Below are 21,901 nucleotides of genomic sequence, written 5' to 3'. Positions count from 1 at the left end.
TATATATATATATTTTTGTCATGTGCTAATACTTTTGTATTTGTCAAATACGTTTAACAATAATGTTTAAATCGTTTGCACAACATGTTTTAATTTAAACGTCAGTCTCAAAAAATTAGCACCACTAAATTAAAATAATCATATTTATTTATTTTTAAAATTTTAAACCAATATATATCAAAATTTTAAATAAGGACAAAATTTCAATTTTGTATCAAAAATTAAAAATTAAAAATATATTAATTAATACTAAGATTTATAAATTCATCATTTTAAAATTTTAAGTTAAAAATAATATTAATTTAAAATGATCAAAATCTTATTTACTTATTTAAATATCTCAGGTTAGTTTATATATGGTAATACTCATAATCTATTTATTTATATAAACACCTCAAATTACTTCATAGTTATAATAAATTGAAGGTATTCTATATCTCAAACTTGTATACATTCTAGAAATTTTAAAATATAAAATTACAATTAAAATAAATTTATATCAATTCACTATTTTTTCTCTAAAACTAATTTCAACCTAATATCAATTTCTACTAAACATAAATTTATACTACAAAATTTGTCTAAGTCATTCTTAATTAATGACTCTCCTCACTTGTAACCAAATAATAATTATAAAAAGTCAAGTAATAAAAACACAGACACCAAAATATTGTAAAAAAATTATAAAGTTTAATTAAAGAGTAAAAACATATTTCTTAACTAGAAAAAAGATAAAAAATAATTGGAGAGGCAATGATAATTAATTTAGAGAATTAGAAAAATAGAAGAGAAGAAAATAACAAGACAGTAGTATTTTCAAGAAATAAAGAAGAAGAAAAAGAGAGAAAAGTTTACATAAACTTTACTGGATACCATTATTTATTATGAGATATTCTATACAAATTAATTTATGACTTTTATAAATGTTATTTTACACTATTTCTTTTGGACTATAATACATTTGGGCCAAAGTGCAAAAGTGTGTTTGTTGTTAGAATTTAAACTGACAAGATTTTATTGATAGTAGCAGAGGTTCTCAAAATTTGCTGAATGGAAGAAAATTTGGGATATTAAGTTTAAACTTGAATGGAGATTTTCAATAGTTTTTTAAACGTTAAAATACTTTTTTTTTCTCAATTTTCATTTTGTTAAATAAGTCTTAATTTTGATTTTATGTTTAAATATGTCCTAATTTTTGACAATTTTGTTCAATTTGGTTCTTTTTTATTAACATCATTTAAATCATCAACGGTAATGAACAGTGACGGTCACGTGTCACTTCGTGGTTTTTTTGATTTTTTTTTTTTTAAATTTTTTTTTGAACGTGTCAAAATCAATGATTTATATTCAATTTGATTCATATATTTGTTATATTTGTTCAATTTAATCTCAACTTTTGTTGACATGAACCATTTTAGTCCCTTTCCAAATTGAAATCCAATTTAATTTTTATATTAAAATTCACATTTTTTATTAAATATTTTTATATAATATATTAAAATTCACATCATTATAACTTTGATATAAAAATTAAATTTGGTCATATCTCCGATAGGGACAAAATTGGTCAATTTTAAATAAAATTGAGACTAAAATTGAACAAAAATAACATATATAGAGACCAAATTGAATATAAAACATTGACTTCGACATGTGGCACGCTACTGGTTGACATGTGGATATTTAAAAAAATAAAAAATAAATAAAAATAAATAAAAATAAATAAAAATAAATAAAAAATAAAAATAAATTTAAAAAAATTACGAAATGATACGTGACAGTCACTATTTATGACTATTAATGATATAAATGGTGTTAGCAAGGACTCAATTAAACAAAATTAACGAAAATAAACAAAATTGTAAAAAATTAAAATCTATTTCAATACAAAACCAAAATTAAAACTGATTTGATAAAACTTCTGGAATAAAATCGTATTTAAATCTTTTTTAAACAAGACAAACAATATTATGAGAGGCCCGATTGTCACGCTCAATCATAAATTAGATGACACCTTTCTTTTTCCATATTTGACTTCTTTATTCTTTTGCCACATTAGTCTTTCTTTCTCCTATTTATTGCCAAGTGTTCAACCAAGTAATTAGTTATTTTTTCATCTTTTGTTTAATAGAACCATTTCTTTTTCTAGGATGATCACTCGGACTAATCTATAGTATGTTGTAAGTGGGACCAAAATTTAAATATTTATTAAAATTCATATAAAATATTTGGAATTTTTAAATAAATAAAAACATATAAGAAAGAATGTAGTAGACACTAAATAATATATATATATATATATATATATATATATATATATATAAAAGATAAATACTTGTTTTGTAATATTTTTTTTATCTAATATGGTTTATGCGTATATAGTATTATAACAGTATTATAACATGTATTTAGAGATTTCAAGATAAGTTCTAACCTATGAGTTAATTCGACTCACAATAGGTTCAAGTCGAATTGGATTGAAAAAAAATTAATATTTTTTAAAGTGGGTTAAACTAAATTCGACTCACTTAACCGATGAGTTAAACATATTCAAGTCGGGTTGAATGTGAATTTACTCACTTAACCAACCAACATTTTTTTATAATTTTTTTGTTATAATTATTTAGTATTTCTAATTATATAGGTTCACAATTTTATATTTTTAAATACTATAATATTATTTAATAATATTTGAATAGTTTGAATATTTAATTAATTTGTTTGTCATAGTATATATGTTGATACTTTAATCTTTAACTATTATCTTTATAATAATATTTCGATAATTAGATGAACACTTTAATTTTATTATTATAAAAAAATGAATTAAGTTAATTCAATCTCAATATAATACAATAAATATATAAAATAAATAACAAAGAAAAAATATTTATAAATGAGTCAACTCACTAATTTACCCATTAAAAGTATGTCGAACCGAATTGTGAAATTTATGACTAACAAAAAGATAAGCAAAATTAAACTACTTTTTTCTAATTTAACTCCGTAATAAACCAATTCGTGTGAACCTAATTTACTTACTTTCACACCCTTTTATATATATATATATATATAAATATATATATATATATATATATATATATATATATATATATATATCATTCATCTTTTGGAAAATAAATAACATTTTCTAAATTTCTTGAATGCATCAATTGATATATTAATATTGGTTGTGTCTGCATGAGTTGTCCCTAAAGCTTTTAACTTTATTGTTGAAATATGTCACAGTGGGCCTCCCCTCTCATTATGAGTATTCAGACTCGGTTAAGCCTAATTGGACCTCACTATTTTCATTTTCTTTTTTATGTATATGCTATGCTTATATAAATTGTTTTTTTTTTCCTGATTGATATATTGTATAAATTAAATTAACTAATGAAATCCAGCATATTCTGTTTATAATGATTATCTTACCGACGAATTTATATCCATCATTAAATCATAATTATTCACGAATTTTACTATTATTAATAGATTATGACATCGATTATATTTTTTGTAGTGGTAGAAAAATTGTGTATTATATATTTAAATCATTCTCTTCCGCGTATTAGCTAATAAGTCATTTGGCCTCTCAATGTTTGATAGCAAATTTAATTTCTCATTTCTCATTTATTACAAACAAATGAGTTCTTCCATCACTCCTCCATCTACACTTCTGATATTTTTATTTTCAACAATGGTTCAATTATTTAAACCTTCTTTAACACTTAAAATATAATTTTATCTAAAAAAATATTAATTTTTCATTTGTATACCAAATCATGTAATCTTTAGTTATGACTATCAAAATGGACGAGTTCAATATAACTTAACTTACTAATTCAACTCATTTCAACCTTGAAAGAGATTAATTTGATGTTACTCACTTAAAAATACTGGCTCATTTTATTACATGTCAGTGGATTAAAGAGAAGTACTCATCTAAATTTTAAAATAACTATTTTTTAATAATAAGCTTTTTTAAATATTTTTGTATTTACCAAAATATAGTGTATGAAAAAACAATATTTTATAATTAAATAAAGATTTCACATAGTCCATGATGCATGACGAGTTTAAAAAATTCAAAATGTCACATAATTCATAATTCATCTATCAATTCTCATACCTATTTATGTGTAGAGTCTTTCTGTCTCTGTTTTTTGTTGTGTATTTTGGAGTAGCATGTGCATCTATCAATTATTGTTTTAGTCTCATGTGCATCTTTTTTAGGATCTTTTTAATCTTTGATAGATCTCTAATTATTAGTTGTCATCTTTTGTAAAGTTTCGATGTCAAGCTTTTATATTCTTTTGTAATTTTTATTGATTTTTTTTAAAAAGGTTAGAGCACAATTCTTTAATTTATTCGTTCTTTACTGATAAAAAATTAAAATTTAATATTTTTAAAATATTTTTGAATAAAGTCAATAATGAATTAATAAAATGAATATATTTTTTTGGAGGATAAATTGGTTTTTATTTTCAATTCCATCTATTAAAAAATCTAAATTGCAAAGAGTGTGGATGACCAACTCATCTGAAGTTGTTTTAACTGCTGTATGTAAAAATGTTATCCATGGTTTAAAAGTGATGAAAAATAAAGAAAAGGTATTTTTAAAAATAAAAACTTGATTCGAAAAAGAATCGAAAAAGAATCAAAAGTCTTGCACCCGTGATCTGGTTTTTCTGTGTGCCGCACACAGGGTTTTTATCTATCTATCTTATACACAGTTTTTCTTTTTGTTTTATTCTTCAAGCGGTTCTTCATTTCTTCAGAATTAATAACCTGACACACAAAGTGGTCCTTCTATTTATTTTTTTCCCTAATGCTTTATTTGTATTTATTTACCATAACAACATTTTGCACACAGAACAATGTTATCACTACTTGTGGGCTCCACAAATCTGTTTACTCAAAAAAAAAAAAAAATACTAATTATGAATTATCGTATAGATTGTTCTCCACGTGTCCAGAAACTAGGAAACTAAAATTTTTACCATTATAATTTAGAATATTCTCTTATATGTTAATTTGATTTAAGGATAAACCGAGAAAGCTAAATTTGGAGAATTTATAATTTATCTGCGTAAACTCTTTGACCATCAAGTATTAGTAAGACAAAGTAGTGAAGTGAAGAGAGAAGAAATAGAGTGAAAAATTAATATTTTAATAATTTATAATATGATAATGAATTAGAGTTGAATAACTTTTAAATGAGTTTACTGAAAAATGTACTTTGAGATAATTATTTGTTTTAAAAAACAGTTTTTACATAAAAAATCATTTTGAAATTGGAAAAAGGAACTGCTAAAAATATCATAAATTACAAATCTTCACACCAACACGGCTTTTCAACTTGGTATATAAGTTTTGATAATTTAATAATTATATTTATTTTTCTTGAAAATAATTTTAAACTAAGTCATGTAAATAAAATAAAATATTGCAATGTATGACATTTTCACTAATATTAATCATTAGAACAATTATAACGCATTTGGACATATGATTTTCTCTTAGTTAATTGAAATTTATTCATCCCTTATATTATGAATGCGAATAAGAATGTAGCTTTTCAAAAGTTATTATGAGTTGTTTATTATTATAAATGATATTGAATAAATAAACATTTGAAGTCACTATTAGGCCAATAAACATGCTTATTTGTAAATGATAAAAGAAAGATATATCTTAATCGTAGTTGAAAATGTTGGAATAGCAAAATAAAGATGTTAAGTAAAATAATCATCGTCAATTAGTAGATGAGGGATTAAAAAATGTTTCACTTTTTTACTTACTCTCTCATGCAATGTTTTGCATTTCTCTTTCTTCCATGTTGGTGTGGTTGTAGCACCACCATTGCTTCACTTCATGCAACATCTTAATCTCAACATCAAACAAAACCAAATTAGTGCATTGAATAAGATAATTATAGAAAAAATATACTAAACAATATATTCAAACAATAAATGATCAAAATAACATATAATAATTTAAATAATAATGAAAAAATTAATCAGATACAAATTTTTTAAATGTATGAAAATAGGTGAAAAGAGGAATGAAAACTTGAGTGTGCTTGAAAGAGAACATGAGTAACACTAATACGGATAGTAATACAATACAACAATGTGTGTCATTGCAACACAAATAGCCAAACACAAACAAGGATTTAGGGTGAAATAAAGGAGAGACAAATAGCCATTGATTGACAAGAAAACTATTTGTGGGTAGTTGGGTTAAATTTATACAATATATATAACCGTCAATCTTACTTGAAATATGCAAATCTCATGATAGTTGTGTCAGTAATAAGCTATATCTCCTCCAAAGGGAGTTTGATTAAAATTATTTTTATGTACTTAAACTATTGTGTAAAGTCTTTCAAATTGGTAGGAATGTAATGTAAATATTGAGGTTCGAGTGTTAGTTCTTAATATATTGTATATGGGTTGAGCATCCCAAATACTTTATTTAATTAAAATTATTTGTTGATAAAGAAAAACTAAAGATTTAAGGTTTAGAGTCAACGAATAAAAAAATAAATGAAGGAGAAGAAGAATAAAGAAGAAAATCTGAATGAAGAATAATGAGGATGATATAAAACTAAAGGAGAAGAAGAAGAATAGGGTAAAAACTTGTCTTTCGTAACGGAGGGAAAAAAGTTTGCTTATAACAATGGTGAAAGACAATAATAACTTTATGTAGAGTAAACAAAATGAAGAAATTTAAACTGTTCAAGACAATACAAACTATAATTTGATTATTGAATCATAATTTATTTTTTGTTAATAGTTTAAAAAATTCAACTGCTTAGATATGGATTCTGTTTTTATTTTTATTTTTATAATAATCATAGTTTATCCGTGTAATAATTTCATATATTTATACTACTGGATTGACTGTAAACTACAATGTCTTTTTATTTACTATCATACATTGTTTTGTTTAAGTGTAAATATCTAAAAAAAAAAAGAAACATGTCAAAATCTTGTACATTCAACAATACCTAACGTTAGTGGATAAATCAACTTGTGTAACTCTTATATAACAGAATTGTAGGTATTTTTCTTTTAGAAATATCATCAAAGTTTTTTATACATGATTTAAAAACCATAAAATATATGTTATAGAACACATTGAATTTTGTATGTTGTCCATCATATAAAGGACCACTAATGTATTCTATTATAAGGACACTTAGGAATATCATTGTATGATTCTTCTTAACCTACAAAATGCTACTCTTTTTTTTCAGCAGAAAGAAAAAAAACATATATACATGAAAAGATATATAAATCAAAAAAACTGAAGAAATATATAAAAAAGACTCCCTAGCTTGCATCCTTCTAAATCATAACATATATCACAAAACTGTTCTAATTAATTAAATATGTAATACAAAGCAGTTAGTTCCAGTCCAGGCATGTAATGCAGTAAGAACCTGGATTCAAAGTATTTATAGTTTACCTATGCACATTTTCAGTACATAATAAAATATTTAAATATTCATACAAATTTTTTATTTTTACGTACAATCAAACTTTTTTATAAATAAAATGATTTATTTTGAACAATTTAAAAATAATTGTAATAATTTGAATTAAGTCTAATTTTAAGAAATCAAGTATGACAAATCTCAATTTTTTTACGTCTTACTAATTTTAGAGTTTAATAAATAATATACTAATAGTCTTTTAAAAATCCATTGTTGTAATATATATAACTAGACAAGCCAACCCTTCACTCTGGCATAGATGATTTGCATCCATGATCAAATATGAGGAAGTACATTTTATTCTTCATCCTCACTAAACTGCACAATATCTCTCATAATATAAGTTAATTTTTATCACAAAAAAAATTGAAATTACCGACCTCTACAACTTTTATATGATTTTTCTTAGTTTCCAAGTTCCATGATAAATGTTTTATTTATTTATTTTATCTATCTATGTTTGACAACCATTGCCATAATATATAATGAATAACATTGTAACATTTTATTGTATATCTTCACTCATATGGTTTAATATGAGAAAGTGCATACCATTTCCTTTCTCACTAAAATCAAATAGACTATCTTTAATAATTATATATATATATATATATATATATATATATATTCAATTTAAATAATCATTTAAATATATGTGAAAATGTTCATTTTTTTGTGTAGAGATCAAAAGGTAGTTGTAAATTTTCTACTACTTTAAAGTACATAACAATTTGCATTTTTTTAATTTTCTAAGGTGAACCTAAACCCTAATCACATTGGTTGACATGAAAACACACTGCTTTTTTGCAAACTTTATAGAATATAAAATATGAAATATGAAATATAAAATATACAATATAAAATAAAAAAATGAAATGTAAAATATAAAATATAAAAAATGAATTACATGTTTTATTTTTAATTTGAAAATTATTTTGAATGAAAAAAAATAATTATCCTAATCTAAAATTACTATTGCAGTTAAAAGGCAGAATTACACACTAGGAGACCAAGAAAAATTACAAGTCAAAGCTATCTAATTTAGTAACAGAACAATAACATCATCCATTCCATAATCAAAACGGGTAACATAATATATTATCTACTTTCATAATGAAAATAAAAAGATTATTAATGAATAACATTGTTAATTTCTAAAAATAGAAAGATATATCTTTTAAAATAAAATAAAAAATCAACAATAACATCATAGAATATTAAAAAAATTAATTAATTAATAATAAATTATCTTTTCTGAAAATTTAACCCCTCGGTTGGCTTACCCTAAACTGTCAATTACCATTGAAGACGCGTCAATCGCATGGGTATACACGTAACAAGCGTGGATAGTTTTGGAAATAAAAAATATATTGTTTGGTTGTATGCGATGTAAGAGAGAAGAAGCGCCGATCAAAACACACTATATCATACCCTCTGCTGTTGCCATTAGCAAAGCTCACACACTACGCTTCTATGGCGTGGGAACCCCCTCGGTTAGTGCTAAACCCATACCAGGATCAGACCACGCAAGACATTGTCAACACCGTTCAAACCCCTCAGCGAACTCGCAAACCCACGCTCTCACCGGAATTGCAGATTAGTTCCGCACAGTTCAATCTTCCTGAAGGTTGGATTGTAGAAGAAAGACCCCGTCGCTCTAACCCTACGCATGTTGATAGGGTATACCTCTCATCTTCTTCATTCATCTATCATCGTTTATTCATGCATGCATGCGCATTATATCACTCTCATCTACTCACAGGGTTACTGTTAAGTTTTGCTTCCACTCAAAGTAAGGGGAATGGCACAGTTCAAGAAGGGTTTTTTTTTTTATTTTTTTTTGGTTACTATAATGCTATCATTTGAAACACTGATACTTTGTTTTGTGGTTGTTTGTTTTGACAGTTGCTCAGGGTTTCATCGGTTCAGTGTATGAAAATATTTTTGTGTGTTTAGAAGCTGTCAATTCCTTGAGTGGATGTTATGATATGAAAAAATTGTTTTTGACCCTAGATTGGGGGTTAATCTGAAGTTTTTTCCTTTTTAGATTGTTGTTTTTGTGTAAATAATTTATATTATTTTCTTTGGGATTAACATGGTGGTTTATAGTTGGTAGATTCATCAAGGGTGTGGTTGTTAAGGCGTGGATCTCCAAGTTTATGTGCAAGAAAAAAAATCTATTTGGGGAGAAATCAATTTCTAAAATTTTACAAGGATTCTTAGAGTTCACAAGAAAAAATTATCATTTTAAGGAGACAATTTACTCTATTGACCATGTATGACAATTTGTTTTCTTTTTCTTGTATGTGATTTTTTTCTTTCAGGAAGCACATCTGATATTTTGAACTGGGTATCCTTCCCATTTTCACAAGGATTTGATTTTAATGTCTTTTTTCTTTTATTATTTTGTTTGATCAGTATTACTATGAGCCACATACCAGAAAGCAGTTTCGTTCTTTGTGTGCTGTTCAGAGATATCTAGCAGGAGAAGAAGTTACTCCTAGAAGAATGAAATCAAAGAAGGTAATTTGGTTTCAAGACTGTGTATATCTTGACCATATATTTTGTTGGTAAAGACTGAGAAATGAGATTCCCACTAACAATGGAAGTTTTTTCTACTAATCAATCTTTTTGGTATCATACTCCAGTTTGGTTACCTCACACAGAAGTGTGAATGTGCCACTCTTCCTATCTTTTTGGTTTGATGCAGGAGTATGAGTGTCAAATGTGCTGGATATTACACACAAGTGTGATTCACAGTTTCACCTTTTCTCAGCCCAATTAACAAATGTTTACATTCTAAGGTTTATGGTTGGATATGGAGATCAAGTAGAATCTTATTCAACAGTTTTCTTTCTCAATATGTACTTTCCTTTGATGTAATTGGTCACTATTTGAAAATAATGATTTTCTGTGAAGGGATAAACATCACATTTTTGCACTTTTGGTCTTCAATCCGATCAAATGAAGTTGTATGATTCATATAACCAATTGAAGTTGTTGATATCGATATTGTAGCCTCCCACTAATCTATGAGAAATGCCTAAATTTCTAATTATGATTGGATTTTCAAAATTCCATTCCTTTCTTCCCTTTAGACAACTTTTTTTCTTCAGTTATTTTAACTTCTAATTGTTCATTTGCTGCTTTTCGTTTGAAGCTACAACATACTTCTTTTGGCAATCTATCTTACCTAAAAAAATGTAAAAACTTGTGGAGGTGTAAGGCTGTAATATGATCCAAACTAGTGGCTTAAAGTTCTTTTACTGTTTTTGATCTAAAGCTATATTTTCTGCAGAAGCTTATTGAGTCTGGGGAAGGACAATCTAGTTCCATGAGAGCTGTTTCTAATTTCTTATTAGAAGAAAATCCAAGTCCAACAACATCCAAGGTGAAAAAAATAAATAACAAGTTATCTTTGTGGTGGCTTCAACATACTAAACTAAGTAAGTTTATGTTCCTGTTCAGTCCCCAATGAATTCAGGATCTGGAGAGAAAAGAGTTCGTAGTACAAGATATGAAGGAAGATATGAAGAAGAATCTGTCTACAGACCCACTTCAGTGGCAAAAGAAGAGATAATCAATCCAATGTCATGGAAATACTCAGTTCCAGCTAGGGTGAGTTTCAAAACTACAAACACTTTATACTGATTAAAAAAAAAAGAAGATCATGTACTTAATGTAGCTAATTGAATGAATGTCTTGTGAAGAAGAAATCTGTGAAGCTGGATTATCAGAATAAAACCATATCAGAGAGCAGTGGAACTTCTTCAGCGCATAACCTAACTACACCACCACCAGCAAAAATTAGCTGGGTTTTGTCTGGCCCCACAGGAACCTGGAACCCTAGGGTTGGTGGTTCTCCTGTGCCACAATCCGAAAAGCTCAACTGGTCCGAAGCATTTATACAATCCCTTGGTCGTGATGATGGACCTAGCAACTGAGGTAAGTTTCAAACAAATCAATGCTGTTTTCATATGGGGTTCATATGATTTGATCAAGGTTTCGAAAGTACTGCAAGACACTAGTTGTTTTTTACTCCACTTTGCAGGGTTCACAGTGGAGATATCAATGAGAATATGCTGACACCGTGGAGTCAGAAAATGAGATTATCTGCGGAACCTTATCTTAAACTATACGCAGACATTGTTCTATTTCACTGATGTAGTTTGTACCATGCTGTTGTTACATTAGCTACTTCTAAACTGTGTAATGTTGTTGTTATTGCATCTTTATTTCTCTTCAATCTTGAACTGTATAGTAACTTGTCTATCCTATATGCATATGTTGGTATTAAAAACTTGAAGAGATCACATTTCTTTCTGCATTCCTTTACTATCTAAACCAAAGTTTCGTTTTTTATCCGAATTTCATTTCAATAAATATCTGCTTACACATGGATTGATTCAACATTTCTGAGATTTGATTTTGTAAATATGTATTTTTTTTTTTAATTTAATTTACAGAAGTATGTAGCTGCATTTTAGAATTAAATGGGAGAAAATATTTATCAGTACCACCTTGACCTTTTGCAACTTTTTTTCTTAGAGTTGATCCAACAAAGTGTGTTTTTTTTTATTAAACTTTCTTTTTTGACAATTCACTCTAATATCTGAAATTCGTGAGATTAGAGTCTCTTGAAAGAGTAATACATATTACCTTTCATTTTTTTTATAAAATATAAAATATTATTTTTTATAATTATTTTACCTGAAATATTATTAATCTTATTATTCTTATTTATCTGAAATAGTATACAGTGTATATATGTAACGCATTACAATGATAAAAGTTATATAAAATTTACGGCAGAAATATGAAAAAAAAAAAGTTTTATAAATATTGAAGAAAAATAACAATATATTGTTTTTAATTAGAAGCCTTCTCCATTATGTCGGGAGCCCTCTACTTGTGCATTTTCCTTTAAGGTGAAACATATTTATGTATGACAAGTATATGATACTTTAGCATATTTTACAGATATATATTAATAAAATATTTTCGTATTCTATTATTTTTAAAATTAACATACTGACATATTAGATAGATATGCATATTCTATTTGTACATCATAACTCTTCTCTCATCCTTGAAGGCAATATTCTAGTGTATATAACTCTTCTTTCATCTCTGAAGGCAATGTTCTAGTGGATATATAGATATGACCCATTGCTGCAGACTTTCGGATTCACTCGTCACAGGTGTTGTGAGTTCCACCTTAAAATCGGATAGGACTCGGACTTTGATCGGCCCTCTAGGTTCATACTGGATGCCATACTGTGATAACTCTACTGTCCATTTTGCAAACTTTTCCAAAATATTGGGTTTTTGCAGAACCTGTTTTTATAGGTAAGTCGGTCATTACACGCATCTCATGATTCTGGAAATAGTATCTGAGTTGCTGTGCCATTACCACCACTGTTAAAGCCACCTTCTCAAGTGTAGGATACTGTGTCTCCACTCCATGCAATACCTTACAAAGTACAAGAGTTTATGCTCATCTCCCACATCTTGTACTAGCACAGAGCTAACAACATGCTCGGTTAGTGAAACGTACAATCTTAATATATACTACCTTTTAAAGGCTTGCAAAGTACCGGAGGCTTGCTTAGATACTCCTTTAGTTGTTGACACGCTTCTTCACATGGTTCACTGAAATATTTCGTTTTTCTTCAAACATTGAAAATATGAGAACCCTCTCTCCTCCCCTTTGCAAGGAATTGGAGAGGGCAGACATCCTTCCCATTAACTGTTGAACTTCCTTGACATTTGTTAGGATCTGCATACTAATGATGGCATCACACTTGTCAAGTTTCGCCTTAATACCTTTTTTTTAAGCAGAAACCCTAGAAGCTTTCCTGCCTTCACATTTTTCCGGGATTAACTTAAGTTGATATTTATTAATTGTGGAGAACAACAAAGTAGTTAGACATCTCTCCCATGAGTGTAGTTTTATCCTCATCCATCATATGCATCTTTATTTGGTTGTACCCATGCATCCAGAAAACTTAGCAATGCACATTCTAATGCGCTATTCACCGAGGCGTCAATATTAGGGGGACATGCATTGTTCATATATGTGAAATCAACACACATTCTTCACTTTTCAGTTGACTTTCTTACCATTACTAGATTAGCCAACCAGGTCGGATATCGGATCCCTCTAATATGCCTTGCTTCCAAAAGCTTCTCTACTTCTTCAACAGCGGCATAAGCTCGTTCGCCCCCTAACTGACATCTCTACACCTTTTTCTTTGCCTCCTGGTTAACATTAAGTTTATGGCATAGGAAGTCGTGATTTATATAGACCATGTCAGCAATGGTCAAGGCAAATGAATGAAGATCGGATCGCAATACACTCAAAAGTTGGTAGGGGTGGAAATATGGGTCTGGCCCGTCGGACCGACCCACTAGTCCACATAAAAAGAAACTTTCACTTGTGTATATCAATTACTTTTTTTTTTCTCTGAACTATTGTATTAACGTTTCAAATTTTTGTATGATTGTAAAAAATAAGTACTATATATTTTTTAATGTGCTAAAATTTGAAGAATATATTGTCTATATCAAAGTACAAATATGAATATGATGAAAATGTTGAATTATTTATCATCAAATTCTTCAATATTTTTGCTTTATTTTGTGAACTTGTTAAAATTTTCTAATTTTTTGAACATTAAAAGTTTATCATATAAAAAAAACTAATTAGCGCGCTGGCCGTAAAAAAAAAAATTCACTTGAAAAAAACAATTAATTGTAACTTTTCCGTGAACAAATCAATTCAACTAAATTCAATTAACACCACTAACGCTTTAAATATCAATTTAAGAATGAGTTATGGAGGGTTCAAAATTGTGTACAACAGAGTTAAGATACTGAAGGAAGGTTTATTTTAGCTTTGTTAATTGTTTGGATTTGTAATTATACAAAATATTTATATACTTATAAATTTTCTTGTTGATAAAAAAACTAATAAATTAGAGAAAAAAACATTCATTTTACAAACTTATAAATTAATATTTAATAATTAATAATTAAACACGCACCAGTATACATTTTTGAAATAAAAAATTTCATTATTTTTTTACATAAAAATAAAATAAAATAAATTTAAAAAATAGGAATTTTAATAAATTTTTTTAAGATATGATTGTTGTACATTAATTTTTATGTTTATCATGTAAGAACAAGTGATTAAGTATTAATAAAATTAATCTGAACTCTGAATACAAAAGATTAAATCATTGAGCCCTGACTTGATGTGGTCAACGTTTTTACATTGCTTAAGATATTTTGAGACAATATATCAATTTAATTTTTACAATACTCATTGCATAAAATCAACATACTTTTGAATCAAAAAGTTTCTTTTATTTAATGTGTCATTATTAAACTATAGTATATATATATATATATATATATTATAAATTTAGTAGGACACTTATTGAAATAAATTAAATAATTTATATAAATAAATTTCAGCAACAAACTTAATAAACTAAACCAAAAAAACTTAAAGGTCAGTTTTTCAATCTCCATTAAGTTTCATAGAAACTCTTCCAAATTGCATTGTTTAACAGTCAAATTTATATTATATCAAACTCTTTTATATTGTATAATCATGAGTACTCAAAATTTAAAAGAGTTTGATATGTCTTGTTACCTTATTTGACAGTCAAAAGGTTTTGCAAGAAAATGTTCATCATAGTTTCCAACTAACAGTAATCATCATCTCCCTTTATTCCAGTAAAAATAACTATGTCCAGAGAAGGATTTAGATGTGAATTTACCACACACTCAGTCACAATTTGGTAACCCTGCAATTTCACTCTGTCATGCACCATCAAATCATTTGCAGTCTAGAAATTGGGGAGGTACCTCTATACCATAAGACATGTTTTCTCAGAAACTACAATAATTTAGTAAATTCATTTGAGCAACCAAAAGTAAATCAAAAACAAAATTTATGAAGGCAATCTTCCAGTCAAGTACTGAGACAAACTGTCTCTTAGTGCCACTCCCTTCTCATCCACAGCTCCACAAACCAATTGATGGTAACCAGAGTCATGATCATGAGACAAAGACAGTTCATCTTGCACTTCATCGTTCAAATCAATAACAATGTTGTGAAGTACACAGCAAACAAGAATAATCCTTGGCAGACGGTGTTTGTCTGGTCTCCACATCATTCCATGGATGATTCTCCACATCTCCTTCAGCCTTGTCAGTGCTCTTTGTGCCACCACTCTTGTTGCTAAGTGCTGCTTGTTAAACTGTGCTTTTGGTTCTGAGAGTTCTTTCCCTTCATAGGGGACAACAAGGTAAGGTAACAGAGGATAACCTGAATCACCAATTATGTATTGTCTGATTTCTGATTCCCCACCACAGAGCTGTAATTTGCTTCCATTCAACCTCTCACCCTTTTCACAAAGTTTGTTGAAATTTGAACTCTCAAATATCAACCAGTCCTCCATTTTACCTGGCCAGCCAGTGACTATGTCCCTGAACTTCATGTCAGGATCCACTATTGCTTGCAAGACCATGCTGTGATTCTTCTTGTGATCAAGCCACACATTACAGGAAGGTTCAGATGCAGGTAAACACATTGTGATGTGAGTAGCATCAATTACACCACAGCAATTGGGGAGACCTCGTATTTTCTCAAATTTGGATTTGATTGCATTCATTTCCACTTCTGTAGAAGGCCATCGCAAGTGGTGAATACCTCTTTCTTCCATGGATTCCACAAACCTCCAGGTGACTTGTGAAACAGTTGAGTGGTTTAGCCCAAATGAATCACCAATTGTGACCAGTGATTCACCTGATCCCAGTCTTCTCAGTGCCACTGCTACTTGCTCACATAAAGACAATGGCTTGCCATTTGTAAAGACGAAATGTGCAGATTTCATCATCATATCATCCTTAACAAGAGAACATATGTACTCAAATGTCTTTCTGGAGATCTTGAAAACAGACTGGAAGTTATCCAAACATTTTGATGGAGACTGCTGAAGACCTGCCAATTAACATGAGTTATATATATTCTTAAACTGAATGTTAATAGTGTATGCTTTTGGATATGATGAATTTCCTTCGCTATCTCTGAAAGGACAAGGCTCAGGGACGGATCTAATGCTAAGTGAGAAAAATCAGCGAGATTCCTTTGATAAGAGGAAGAAAAACACAACAAAGCAAATGAAAACACCATATATTATGTTTTGATTAGTGACAGAAGAGACCAGATAAACAGCTACACATTTATCATACTAAATTAAGTGAGAAGGACGTAGATTATTTATTTTTTAGTTACGCAACAGACTAGTTTAGAAGTAATTTACTTTAGTATATATAATAACAAACTGATGCATTCCAGTTGAACCTGGAAATCACATAGAAATAACTAAAGAGTTATTGCATCTGGTTCATGCATGAACGTAAATATAATACAGTTAACAAAAAACATGCATAATAAGAAAATTATTATCTGAGGTTTAGGACAATAATATCCCTAAGTTCCAACAAGAATGCATTACATTTATACTAAAATTACTAGTTAGATTAGAGATTGGATGTGAAAAAATAATGTATGTCCTAGACTTCTGTAAATGGTACAAATGTAAGTCATGTTCTTAGCAATTCTAGATCAGAGTATTTCATATCTGTCATTGTAAAATATATAGTTCTGGGTACTGAAACAAACTGGACAGTATGGATGTCTATTAATAAGTATATAACAACATGAAAAAAAGTGATATCACTAATGGAGTGAAAAACACCAAACTTGATGAAATATCCTGGTTCAAGCTCAATGTAAATCAAACTAATAAAATTGTATTAACCATATTTGTATCCCATACTCATGTTTGATTCTTATTCCACTTTTTCACTTAAAGATATGGGGGCCAGAAGATTTTTCTGTTTGCCTGAAATTACAGCAATCTGCAAAGTCATAGGATCATGTATAGGAGCTGCTGCTACTTTCCAAATGCAAGTATTTAAACCTTTTGGCAAATTCAGTTCAAGATAAAAACTAGTTACTTGCAAAACTGAAAGTTTTCTCAACGTTTTTTGAAATGTTGCAAGCAATTTAAGAAATTAATCAATTAAAGACCAAAATCGGTTCACCAAACATAAACATAAACATTGGTTAAAAGAAATGTAAGCTAAGACCAATATAATGCTGGTGGTCACATACTCAAGCATAATAGATTGAACAGATTCAAGAAATTCTATTTCAAAATTTAAAAAGGGTTTCAGTAAATGTGATCTGCTTACAGTAGATGGTTGATTAAATTCCCCACATGATCATACATCAGAAAGGTGAACCATTTCAAAACTATACACATATGAGCAGATACAGTTTATTTAAGAGTATTATACAAAAAGATCATAAACATAATATAGACAGGGTTATATTTGTAAGCAGATATCAAGCTTGTCAAGAATAATTTTTCTCATACTATAGCAAAATGCCTACTCAGCATACCTTCTCATAAAAAAATTGGATGGCCATTGCAAATAACGTTCTAATCCTACAAACCACTAGATTTGTTTATCTTAAGTATAAAATAAACAGAAACCAACCTCGGGTAGCAAAAGTACACAAAGCTCAACATCTTGAAACTAACCAATCAGATCATGGCTGTAAAACTTAAATCATAAAGCAGATGATCTGCTGCTCTGCTTGTAAAAGTTGTACCATAAATAAGTCTGACAATGTTGGCTTATGAACAACAAATATTTGTGCATGATTAACTTACAATTTAAAAAATAAATTCACTCCACTTAAAGCGTTATCTATATAAAGTCTAGGAACACATCTCATATATTACTTGCTGATTGCCTTCTTTTTTCCCCTGAGAAAAGTAATAACTGAGGAGTTTTCTGGAACATACTTTTGCAAAACCTCTTTTTGTTTTTCTTCAGCTGCAGGATATGGTGAAAAAAAAAATCTACTTTCTTCCTCATTTAGCTTATTTTCATATGTAAAGGTAAGACTAAACAAAATGATCCTTTCCATACATTCACACAGGAAGGAGCCTTCTGGCTCTAGTACATTGTTTTTTTTTCTTCCTCATTTTGATTCCCCTAATTTTCCATCCTTTCATTTTCTTTTCCTCCTTATTTATTTTTCAAACAAATGCTTAGGAAGTTAGGAGTCAATAAAAATCTTTAAAAAACAAAGCAAAAGCAAAGATATAGCATCAAGCATCATTAACCCTTTGGAAGAAACAGTCCAGAGAAACATTAATGCTAATAGAAGATATAGTAAAGATAAAGTCTGTTCTGTTATTTTTCCTGCATAATTCACAACCCCTTTTCTTTTCCTGTAGTTTCTTTCTTTCACCCAGGAATCTAATAATAGTCTATGCATACCAACTGCAAGCATCAGGCTGCAAATTAGGTCTTTAATTAATCACGAGTAGAACAAGAAATAATACAATGAACAAGCAAGAAAGCTTTAGGAACCAAAACATTGAATTTGAAGTATTATGTTAATTAAATAATTTGTTGCAACTTTCTGAAAAAATTTATAGAAAACCATGTTCAGAGTAAACAAAATTCAGGTCACTTCCTTACAAGAAGGAAGTATAGTGAATGGAGCAGAACTGGAATAGAGCAAAGCCCAAAATATTGTGCATGAACTACAAATTAACACCAATAGAAACATTTTCATTTGTCTGCAAAATATTTATGAGAGGTTACCCATACCAAGGCCAGAAGTAGTAACTTTGTTTTTGCTTTAATGAAAATTTGAAGCTCAAATTAATAATAAAGTTGTAAAGCACCCTAAATGAGAAGGTAAAGGGATCACATACATATCTGATAATACATGTCTACATATGTCTGGAAAACCAAACTACAAAAAAGTAGCACGAATAAGTTACAAAATGTTAAGTCCAGTATCACACCTGACTGACATAAAACTGAAAGCACAGACAAACCAGATTGTGTTTTTGGACACACGCTCAATACACGTGTATTCTGAGAAAACTATGTCAAATTGGGTCAATTATGCAGAAGCTATACCCTATTGTTTCTGATGGACACTCTTAAAACCTATGAGGCTATGAAGATGTGGAAACAGACACGCTGTGCCAAACACCAAGAAGAAAGTACCATTCTTCCTTGGAATTTCTCATACACCCATAATGTGCCACATGACACACAAAGCTGTGCACGGTTTATTATAATGCTTTATATAATGTGATTTAACCATTTCGTGATTGGTAAGATAAGATAACATGATAAGAATGACAGACAACTTGAAAGTCAAATTAGGGATCCTTGACATATATACCAAAATGCATTTGAGATACACAGTGTGCAAAGAATTCCCATGACAAAAAGGAGAAAAACTGTTATTCTGTAAAATAGAGAAGAAAAACAAGGCATTCAGCACAGCAGGCCACGATTGATAAGCAAAAGCAACAGCAGAGATAAAAAACGAAGAGCAAACATGAAAGGAATAATTGAAGACAGTGAAAGAGAGAAAGAAATCTACCATTCATCCTCTTTGACAAGTCATCCCACCAATCTACAGGACCCTCTCCCTCGGGTGACCCAGAAGCAGCGGAACCATTCCTGTCATGCTTCTTCTCTGGCTTTCTTTTCTTCTTCAATCCTCTCACAGGACCCATCACCAGTCAATCGAATCACCAATACTCTCGAGATTCGGGGAGGCAAAGGCTACAAGAATTCACAGGGTTAAGAGAAACCAAAACCAAAACCAAAACCAAAACAAACAAAGAGAAGATTCATTATGATGATGAAGGAGCAGCAACACTCACCAGAGAATGATGATGGCAACAAGTTGTGAGAGCAGGAATAATGGTTAGTTGTGGAGCAAAGAGTGGTGTATGAGTGTCTGTTTAAAGCATGCAAGAAAGGAGTGAAAAAAAGGGAAGAGAGGGCAGTTAAAAGTATGCTAAATGCAAAAGAAGGGGTAAGGTTAAGGTTAAGGTTAAGGTAAGGTAAGTGATGCAAAATCAGAGCAACACCAAAAACAACACCAACACATGTGGGTTGGTTTAAGACAATGTGTCGACACTTTCTCAGGGGAGAAGGGACACACAGACACAGATATGATATGGTGTGGTATGGTATGGGGCACTCAAAAAAAAAAAAAAAAACATCATCAATTCACCATCTTCGTTCCTATGTATTAAAACACAACTCAGATACCTGATTTCTCTACACAAAAAATATTTGTGAGTAAAATGTTGCCTTGCATATATATCATCATAAAAATCAAAAAGCGACTTCTCTCGATTCCATAACTATGTGCATTACAAAACAAAAGGAATAAATGACAAACATAAAAAGAATTTATTATATCATTGAATAATTCTTCTAGGAAAAAAAAATTATAAGTAAGAGATAAATCACAATTATGTATATAATATGTTAAATATGTTATAAATAAATAATATATACACTCTTGGCAAAAAGACAAGGAAATCATTATAAACTATACCTCTTTATTTTTGTGACATGATTGAAAAACTCAAACACATACAAAAATAAGTATTTCTCTTTCAACATAGTTTATTTTTATATTTAAAGTGATCTGTTTTGCGGATTGAAATGCAATTAGATACAATAAAGTATTAACTTTTATAACAATTATTTAAAATATATATTAATAATAAATTTTAATTAATGATGTATGCATTAATTTTATAGTAGTTACCTTCAAAACTAACTGGTGGTGGAGAGTATAAAACTTCTACGCTTGTTCTATATGTTATTCAAAATTGTATATTAATTAAATTTATAAAAGAATTAATAATAAAATTATTATTGTAACAGAAAATATTTTCAAAATTGCAAAAGTACCTTCTATGGCGGAACTTAGTTTATAATTTGAGGCTTTCATCACCAATTTTTTTTTTCAAACATGTAAATTAATGTATAAATATTTTTTGTTTTATTTTAGTATTATTTTATATATTTGATATTTTAAAATTACACTTTTATACTTAAAATATATATTCCAGATCCGTCACTCCTTCCGAGGTTTATTAAAATTGCATGTAATTCATTGTTTATTATTGTTTTTCCTATAAGATCCACGGTGTGTTTTTTAAAATAATTAAAGATTATTAGTATAAAATGTTGCAAACAATAAAAAAAAAGCAGTGTAAGAATAGAAAAGTAAGCGGTACGAAAATATTGATAAAACTTCTACTGGGTAAGTGTTTTTTATTATTTTTTATTATTAAATTTTGATAATTTTCTCTTATAACCTAAAGTGATATTTTTTAATTAATTTTTATGTTTTTTTATTTTTTTTATTTTTAATATTTTAAAATTATTTAAAAAAATAACACATAAGAAGAAGTTATAATTAAAATGTCATTATTCGAAAAGAAAAATATTAAAATTAAGCAGGAC

The 21,901-nt window shown here is 28.6% G+C and overlaps 2 protein-coding genes across 3 annotated transcripts; one reads left to right on the top strand and one right to left on the bottom strand.

Moving 5' to 3' along the window:
• Positions 1 to 8,938: 8,938 nt before the first annotated feature.
• Positions 8,939 to 11,828, top strand: LOC114184036 (methyl-CpG-binding domain-containing protein 7-like). 2 transcript variants are annotated; one of them, XM_028071270.1, is made up of 6 exons: positions 8,939 to 9,184; positions 9,923 to 10,027; positions 10,803 to 10,895; positions 10,973 to 11,122; positions 11,218 to 11,449; positions 11,556 to 11,828. In XM_028071270.1, the coding sequence occupies exons 1-5, from the start codon at positions 8,978 to 8,980 to the stop codon at positions 11,446 to 11,448; spliced, it is 786 nt and encodes a 261-aa protein (XP_027927071.1). In that variant the 5' UTR covers positions 8,939 to 8,977; the 3' UTR covers position 11,449; positions 11,556 to 11,828. The 2 variants fall into 2 exon arrangements, with proteins under 2 accessions (XP_027927071.1, XP_027927070.1); XM_028071269.1 differs by having other exon boundaries at positions 11,215 to 11,449.
• A 3,392-nt stretch (positions 11,829 to 15,220) lies between these two features.
• Positions 15,221 to 20,627, bottom strand: LOC114183661 (protein ALP1-like). Its single transcript, XM_028070751.1, has 3 exons — positions 20,296 to 20,627; positions 20,010 to 20,194; positions 15,221 to 16,520 (listed from the first exon to the last, which is right to left on the bottom strand). Exons 2-3 carry the CDS (start codon positions 20,143 to 20,145, stop codon positions 15,469 to 15,471), a joined length of 1,188 nt encoding a protein of 395 aa, XP_027926552.1. The 5' UTR covers positions 20,146 to 20,194; positions 20,296 to 20,627; the 3' UTR covers positions 15,221 to 15,468.
• Between the last annotated feature and the right edge of the window lie 1,274 nt (positions 20,628 to 21,901).

Source organism: Vigna unguiculata, chromosome 5 (genome assembly GCF_004118075.2).
Source record: "Vigna unguiculata cultivar IT97K-499-35 chromosome 5, ASM411807v1, whole genome shotgun sequence".
In the NCBI taxonomy this organism is placed as follows: domain Eukaryota; kingdom Viridiplantae; phylum Streptophyta; class Magnoliopsida; order Fabales; family Fabaceae; genus Vigna; species Vigna unguiculata.
The sequence above is the reverse complement of the archived record's forward strand: the minus strand, read 5'-3'. Positions and strand labels throughout refer to the sequence as shown.

What these genes read in the sequence shown, in the direction of transcription:
- LOC114184036 (XM_028071269.1), top strand. Translation starts at nt 8,978, where the DNA reads ATGGCGTGGGAACCCCCTCGGTTAGTGCTAAACCCATACCAGGATCAG. An exon ending in CAAGTCCAACAACATCCAAG is followed by an intron (nt 10,896 to 10,972) that starts GTGAAAAAAATA and finishes GTTCCTGTTCAG; the next exon opens with TCCCCAATGAATTCAGGATC. An exon ending in AATACTCAGTTCCAGCTAGG is followed by an intron (nt 11,123 to 11,214) that starts GTGAGTTTCAAA and finishes TGTCTTGTGAAG; the next exon opens with AAGAAATCTGTGAAGCTGGA.
- LOC114183661 (XM_028070751.1), bottom strand. Translation starts at nt 20,145, where the DNA reads ATGGGTCCTGTGAGAGGATTGAAGAAGAAAAGAAAGCCAGAGAAGAAG. An exon ending in CTTGTCAAAGAGGATGAATG is followed by an intron (nt 16,521 to 20,009) that starts GTAGATTTCTTT and finishes GTTAATTGGCAG; the next exon opens with GTCTTCAGCAGTCTCCATCA.